This window comes from Salvelinus namaycush, chromosome 18 (genome assembly GCF_016432855.1).
Source record: "Salvelinus namaycush isolate Seneca chromosome 18, SaNama_1.0, whole genome shotgun sequence".
Taxonomy (NCBI): domain Eukaryota; kingdom Metazoa; phylum Chordata; class Actinopteri; order Salmoniformes; family Salmonidae; genus Salvelinus; species Salvelinus namaycush.
The window spans coordinates 42,751,362-42,759,937 of record NC_052324.1 but is presented as its reverse complement, the minus strand read 5'-3'; the positions used below and the strand labels follow the sequence as shown (position 1 = coordinate 42,759,937).

The 8,576-nt window shown below is 43.0% G+C and overlaps 1 protein-coding gene across 1 annotated transcript; it reads right to left on the bottom strand.

Moving 5' to 3' along the window:
- Nucleotides 1–4,703: 4,703 nt before the first annotated feature.
- Nucleotides 4,704–6,468, bottom strand: LOC120062828 (granzyme A-like). The gene is made up of 5 exons (XM_039012900.1): nucleotides 6,405–6,468; nucleotides 5,709–5,856; nucleotides 5,393–5,531; nucleotides 5,038–5,313; nucleotides 4,704–4,865 (listed from the first exon to the last, which is right to left on the bottom strand). The coding sequence occupies exons 1-5, from the start codon at nucleotides 6,466–6,468 to the stop codon at nucleotides 4,704–4,706; spliced, it is 789 nt and encodes a 262-aa protein (XP_038868828.1).
- Nucleotides 6,469–8,576: the final 2,108 nt, after the last annotated feature.

The window sequence follows — 8,576 nt, the reverse complement described above, 5'->3', positions numbered from 1 at the left end:
GGCACCGCAGCCTTGTGAATGTTGACCTGTTTAAAGGTCTTGCTCATATCGGCTACGGAGAGCGTGATCACACAGTTGTCCGGAACAGCTGGTGATATCATGCATGCTTCAGTGTTGTTTGCCTCGAAGGGAGCATAAAAGTCATTCAGCTCATCTGGTAGGCTCGCGTCACTGGGCAGCTCGCGGCTGGGGTTCCCTTTGTAGTCCGTAATAGATTGCAAGCCCAGCCAGATGTGACGAGCTTCAGAGCCAGAGTAGTAGGATTCAATCTTAGTCCTGTATTGGCTCTTTGCCTGTTTGATGGTTCGTTGGAGGGCATAGCGGGAAATCTTATAAGCGTCCGGATTAGTGTCCCGCTCCTTGAAAGCAGCAGCTCTAGCCTTTAGCTCAGTGCGGATGTTGCCTGTAATCCATGGCTTCTGGTTGGGATTCTGGTTACTATTATTTGACCATGCTGGTCATTTATGAACATTTGAACATCTTGGCCATGTTCTGTTATGATCTCCACCCGGCACAGCCAGAAGAGGACTGGCCACCCCTCATAGCCTGGTTCCTCTCTAGGTTTCTTCCTAGGTTTTGGCCTTTCTAGGGAGTTTTTCCTAGCCACCTGTCACGCCCTGACCTTAGAGAGCCTTTTTATGTCTCTATTTTGGTTTGGTCAGGGTGTGATTTGGGTGGGCATTCTATGTTCTGTATTTCTTTGTTTCTGGCCGAGTGTGGTTCCCAATCAGAGGCAGCTGTCTATCGTTGTCTCTGATTGGGGATCATACTTAGGCAGCCCTTTTCCCTCCTTCTGTGTGGGATCTTGTTCTTTGTTTGTGTGCAGGTAGTTTGCACAACGAAGCTGTTCGGTCGTTGTTATTCTTTATTGTTTTGTCTTTTCTAAAGTTTCACTTCGTTAATAAATTATGTGTATCTCAAAGAACGCTGCGCCTTGGTCTCATCCTTCCGACGACACCCGTTACACCACCGTGCTTCTACACCTGCATTGTTTGCTGTTTGGGGTTTTAGGTTGGGTTTCTGTACAGCACTTTGAGATATCAGCTGATATGCGAAAGGCTATATAAATACATTTGATTTGATTCTGGTTGGGATATATACTTACTGTCACTGTAGGGACGACGTCGTCGATGTACTTATTGACGAAGCCAGTGACTGGGGTGTTATACTCCTCACTCGGTGAGATCATCCAGTTTATTCTCCAGTGATTACACGTTGGTCAAGTGAACGGATGGTAGGGGCAGGTTACCCACTCGCTGACGAATTCTCACAAGGCACCCCGATCTCTTCCCCCTGTATTTCCGTCTTTTTTTCCACGCTAGTGATGGGAATTTGAGCCTGGTCTCGGAGAAGCAGTATATCTTTTGCGTCGGACTCATAAAAAACGAAAATCTTCATCCAGTTTGAGGTGAGTAACGCTTTTCTGATGTCCAGAAGCTCTTTTCGGTCATAAGAGACGGTAGCAGCAACATTACGTACAAAATAAGTTACAAACAATGCAGAAAAAAAAACACACAAAATAGCACGGTTGGTTAGGAGCCCGTAAAATGGCAGCAATTCCCTCCGGCGCCATTACCAAGCTAGCAGTGTTTCAGTTATTAATGCATTAAAACATTCTGTAAAGGATAATCAACAAAGGGCTATGCACTCTGTTGAAAATAATGCATGAAAAGTATGCCACGACGCTCTAGCAAGTGACATTATCCTTCCACAGAGTTTCTTTATTTTCCTAGAGAATGCATACAGCCCTGAGTTGATTATACATAAAAAATGTGTTCAACATCCACTGATGTAGAGTAGCTAGCAAGTATACCAGATAGCTACAGTAGTTACCTTGGTAACCAAACAAACAGACACGCTAGCTTAGCTAACCAGTGCTGCTGGCTTGCTATTATGAAAATTGAAAAACCAACAACGCCAATAATATTTTCAATTTGACTTTTGCTTTCAAAAGCAGCTCAAACGTAGAACATGTAAGAATAAACGTCATAGCCGTTGAATTCTACCATGCATTATAGGGAAACGGTGCACGTTCTAGAATGCCCTTCAAGCCAATCAGAAAGAATCAGGCAAAGAGCCAATACAGGACTAAGATTGAATCCTACTACTCTGGCTCTGAAGCTCGTCACATCTGGCTGGGCTTGCAATCTATTACGGACTACAAAGGGAACCCCAGCCGCGAGCTGCCCAGTGACGCGAGCCTACCAGATGAGCTGAATGACTTTTATGCTCCCTTCGAGGCAAACAACACTGAAGCATGCATGATATCACCAGCTGTTCCGGACAACTGTGTGATCACGCTCTCCGTAGCCGATATGAGCAAGACCTTTAAACAGGTCAACATTCACAAGGCTGCGGTGCCAGGCGGATTACCAGGACGTGTACTCAGAGCATGCACGGACCAAATGGCAAGTGTCTTCAGTGACATTTTCAACCTGTCCCTGGCCGAATTTGTAATACTTACATGTTTTAAGCATACCACCATAGTCCCTTCACTCCAAGAACGCAAAGGTAACCTGCCTAAATGATTACCGCCCATAGCACTCACGTCTGTCGCCATGAACTGCTTTGAAAGGATGGTCATGGCTCACATCAACACCATCATCCTGGAGACCCTAGACCCACTCCAATTTGCATACAGTCTGAACAGATCCACAGATGGCACAATCTAAATCGCTCTGCATGTGAGAATGATGTTCATTGACTACAGCTCAGCGTTCAACACCATAGTGCCCACGAAGCTCATCACTAAGCTAAGAACCCTGGGATTAAACACCTCCCTCTGCAACTGGATCCTGGACTTCCTGACGGGCCGCCCGCAGGTGGTAAGGGTAGGCAACAACACATCTGCCACGCTGATCCTCAACATGGGGGCCTCTCAGGGGTTCATGCTTAGTCCCCTCCTGTACTTCCTGTTCACCCACGACTGCGTGGCAAAGCACAACTCCAATACCATCATTAAGTTTGCTGACGACACAACAGTGGTAGGCCTGATCACCGACAGTGATGAGACAGCCTATAGGTAGCAGGTCAGAGACCTGGTAGTGTGTTGCCGAGACAACAACAATCTCCCTCAACATGAGAAAGACAAAGGAGCTGATGGTGGGCCGAACACCCCCCCCCCCCCCCCCCCTTTCACATAAACAGCGCTGTAGTGGAGCGGGTTGAGAGTTTCAAGTTCCTTGGTCTCCACATCACCAACAAACTATCATGGTCCAATCACACCAAGACAGTCGTGAAGAGGGCATGACAAAACCTATTCCGCCTCAGGAGACTGAAAATATTTGGCACATGTCCCCAGATCCTCAAAAAGTTATAAAGCTGCACCATCGAGAACATCCTGACCTGTTGTATCACCACCTGGTATGGCAACTGCTCGGCATCCGACCGTAAGATGCTATGGCTCAGTATATCACTGGGGGGCAAGATTCCTGCCATCCAGGACCTATATACTAGGCAGTGTCAGAGGAAGGCCCAAAAAATTGTCAAAGACTCCAGTCACCCAAGTCATAGACTGTTCTCTCTTTCTCTCTCTTACTTCCCGGCAAGTGGTACCGGAACGCCAAGTCTTGGTCCAAAAGGCTCCTTTACAGCTTCTACCCCCAATCCATAAGACTAGTGAACAATTAATCATATGGCCACCCGGACCATTTGTATTGACATTCCCCCCCCCCTTTCTTTTTACACTGCTGCTACTCGCTGTTTATTATCTATGCATAGTCACTTTACCCCTACCTACATGTACAAATGACCTCAACTAACCTGTACCTCAGCACATTGATTCGGTACCGGCACCCCCTGTATATAGCCCCGTTATTGTTATTTATTGTGTTACTTTATATTTAAAAAATGTACATTTTATTTAGTAAATATTTTCTTAACTCTATTTCTTGAACTGCATTATTGGTTAAGGACTTGTAAGTAAGAACTTCACGTTAATGTCTACAACTTGTATGAGGCACATGTGACAATTTTTTATTTGATTTTGTTAACGCCAGATGACAGAGGGCGCTGTTTAAGCCACCGCAAAGCAATTTTTGTGATTCGCTGGGATATTCACCTAATGATTTCTACAGTTTGTTAAAATCTTTTTAATGTGTATAGTATTGCTTACTAGATGTTGTTCAATGAATTCTAGAACCACTCCCTCCAGGGTTTATACACATACTTGTATTGGACCTCATGTATGACGATGGCGGTTCTATAACAGTTCTTCCCGATGACTACGTCGGGCCCTGAGGATGTGTCTGTTTCTGTAGCCTACTAAGGTTGAGTAGTTAAGGTTGAGACGGTGACAGGAAGAGTGGTGTTTCAGATGAAAGACGTTTCTCACTGTGTTATTTTCATGTTTAAAAAGACGACACTTCCAGTCTTGAACTATCACATGTGATTTATTTTCAACTAGTACAAGACTTGACATGTCAGGTTGAACACACAGTAGTCCATTTTAAAGGATAGTAACACACATGAAATGTCTGTTTGTTTTCACATTTTAATTTTAGTGAGCAAATTCAATATCCATATTTTCCCATTTTGTACTTACATCACATGTTTAGGTGTACATTACATCACTGCACTTATTCACACAAAGCTTGGCAAGAGATCAAACATACTTTACAGCTTCCAGCCAATGAGCTAGAATTCAAATTCAGTAAATATTAAATCATTTCACAATTATTGAGGAAAGCCTGAGAAAGCAGGTATCAGTCAATCAGTGACTTCCTCATGGTTTTGTTGATCCAATCAAGGTACATTTTTGATATGAGTGTGTACACCCCAGGTTTGGTCTTGATGCCACATTTTGTACCGAACGACACGAGTCCCCTTAGTTCACCTCCACACACCAACGGGCCACCGGAGTCTCCCTGAAACACACAGCACATCAATTCATACATGATTACTTTGTCATTTACAAACAATATATACAGTTTAACGCATGTATCAATGGTTGATCATTGGCTCCCTGCAAAATATATTACAACTTTATCAGCGAGTACACTGACACACACACACACTCAGACACACACTCAGACACACCTGACATGAGTCCACCCTGGTTTTGTCCACAGACCCGGCACACAGCATGTTGTAGGTGATGATTGGGGTCATGTTGTAGTAGTCTGCAGAGTTACACTTCCTCCTGTCGATCACGGTGACGTTGGTAGATTTCAGGACGTCAGACATGGTTTTAGCATTGTTCTCGGTGGCTCCCCATCCAGACACTGAGCAGGCGGTCCCTGCTTGGACGTCTGCCAGAGGGACAGGTAACGCTAGCGGTCTCACTGCCGTAGTCAGCTTTACTTTCTTATCCAACTGAAAAGGAGAAGGTCGTGTCAATTCTCCTTCAACTGTCTCTAGATGTGAATAATGTCTGACACCAGTAGTGACTGACCTTCAACAGCATGATGTCGTTGACATTGAATCCGGGGTCATAACAGGGATGAGGGACGCGACCTTTAACCTTACGGACCTGTCTAGTGTCCTTCTCCTCCTGTTTGATGGAGTGGACCCCTAGAAACACCTTGTTGATGCTTCAGACAGAAACACAACCTTCTGGTTAGATCAGATGAAGGACGCAGCCCAACAACTACAATGAAACAATCTCAGAAGCACAACGTAGAAAATCTAACATTTGAGACAGAGTTGCTAAGCAAACCATTACAGTGACAGCATCTGTACAAGGACAACAACACTGATATTGGACCTACTCAGTACAGTGGGCTGCAGTCAGGACCCATTGCTGGTGGATCAGGATTCCTCCACACATTTTGTTTCCTTTGTTGTCCTCCAGTAGAGCCATGTAGGGTAAGGAGTGAGGCTTCACCTCCTTTCCACCAATGATCTCTGCACAGTCACCTAGGAGCAGGGACAAAACACCAACAGTAACTAATTAGAGAAATAATAATAACACACACACACACATAAACACACACACATAAACACACACACACACACACACACACATGGACACCACCATCACTAGCACAGAGAGGCTGCTACCCTACATACACAGACTTGAAATCATTGGCCACTTTAATGAATGGAACACTAGTCACTTTAATAATGCCACTTTAATCATATTTACATATCTTGCATTACTCATCTCATATGTATATACGGCATTCTATACTATTCCACTGTATCTTAGTCTATGCCTCTCTGACATTGCTCGTCCATATATTTATATATTCTTAATTCCATTACTTTACTTAGATTTGTGTGTATTAGGTATTTGTTGTGAAATTGTTAGATATTACTTGTTAGATATTGCTGCACTGTCAGAACTAGAGGCACAAGCATTTCGCTACACTCGCATTAACATCTGCTAAACACGTGTATGTGACCAATAACATTTGATTTGATTTGACATAAACACACACACACACAAACACACACCTACCTACCTGAGTGCAGATATAGAAGGATCATGGTAGAGGTCCAGAAACTGGCTGCAGTGGAGAGGATCATGGTTATTTAACTCTGATGTAACCTCAGTAGTTCAGAGTCTACTGTGATGCTCTCTGATCTCTCTCTTTATACTTATTATAGAGGATGTGGTCTGATGTTCACCTCAAAGTGGAAACATACAAGCATGCACACACACACACACACACACACACACACACACACACACACACACACACACACACACACACACACACACACACGCATACGATCACTTTGTCACGACTTCCACCGAAGTCGGTCCCTCTCCTTGTTCGGGCGGCGTTCGGCGGTCGACGTCACCGGCCTTCTAGCCATCGCCGATCCACTTTTCATTTTCCATTTGTTTTGTCTTTGTTTTACACACCTGGTTTCAATTCCCCAATTACATGTTCATTATTTAACCCTCTGTTTTCCCCATGGTTTTTGTGCGTGTTTGTTTTTGGTACTTCGGTCCTTTTGTGTGGGCTTGGTATTACTTCATGTATTTGGTAATTTTGAGTTAAGTTACTTTTATTACTCATCTCTGCTGTCCTGCGCCTGACACCAGCTACACCCAGACCTTTACACACATCCTCTACCATTTTACTTAAATGTCCCCATTCACCACCTTAAATCACAATTTCATTAAAACAAGATGACTGATTGTGTAAAAGAAGATGACAAAACAAATTATAAAAGGAGAAACAAGAGTTTATCATTTACTCCAGTAGTTTTACGGCTTTACACAATGACCCTCGGTCTACAAAAAGTAGTTTACTGTCTAGTTCAGTTTCTAGTATAGAAGTACATCGTTACACTGTTAGCCCACTCAGTCTGTTGAAGAAGAGAATCTGTTCACCAATAGTAGAGACAGAATGCCAACAACAAAGTCATTCCATTCGTATGAAAACCCAATGACTCAGTTATACAAGAAAGTTACATCATTTACAGAGGTTTCACCTTTCACTCGTTATTTTCCATTTGAGTCACAAATGGCACCCTATTCACTACATAGTGCACTACTTGCCTATGGACCCTGGTCAAAAGTAGTGCACGACTTCCCCATGGACCCTGGTCAAAAGTAGTGCACTATTTCCCCATGGACCCTGGTCAAAAGTAGTGTACTATTTCCCCATGGACCCTGGTCAAAAGTAGTGCACAACGTAGGGAGTAGGGAGCCATTTGGGGATGAATCCTATGTTTAGTGTTTATAAAATGCGTACTTTATTAGATAAAAAATTATGTCCATTTATTGTCTTAGACAGACAGGTAGGAGCACTGTTTCCATGCCAAGCATTAATATCATGCTGACTGACAATGTGTGGTCTATAATATTTACGTTCTTCATAAATAATAAGGTCAGCATACCTATTTTTCAATGGAGACTTGTCAAAAGGAGCAGCTTGAATATTTAATAATTCTTAATACTCATCAATACTTTAAAAAAAACTGCATTTATATTTATACAGGTTTGTCTTGAGATAAAAATCAAGTGTGTATCAATACTAATAACACATACTGGAAGCAGCTTGTATTCATCATCCGCATTAAACTTTATACTATCAAGAAAAGCTGGTGGAGTTGGCAGGTAGAGCTGCTATTCTTTATCTAGGACCAGTTCTAGTCAGAATGCCAGAGCAACACTGCATTCTACAGTAAGGAGCTCCACTGATCTAGGACCAGTTCTAGTCAGGATGCCAGAGCAACACTGCATTCTACAGTAAGGAGCTCCACTGATCTAGGACCAGTTCTAGTCAGGATGCCAGAGTAACACTGCATTCTACAGTAAGGAGCTCCACTGATCTAGGACCAGTTCTAGTCAGGATTCCAGAGCAACACTGCATTCTACAGTAAGGAGCTCCACTGATCTAGGACCAGTTCTAGTCAGGTCTACAATGCATTCCTCAGTAGTGAGTTATATAACTATATACATCACTGTACACATAAATATATACATCACTATATACACCACTATATACACCACTATATATATCACTATATACACCACTATATACACAACTATATACATCACTATATACACCACTATATATATCACTATATACACCACTATATACACAACTATATACACAACTATATACACCACTATATACACCACTATATACATCACTATATACACCACTATATACACC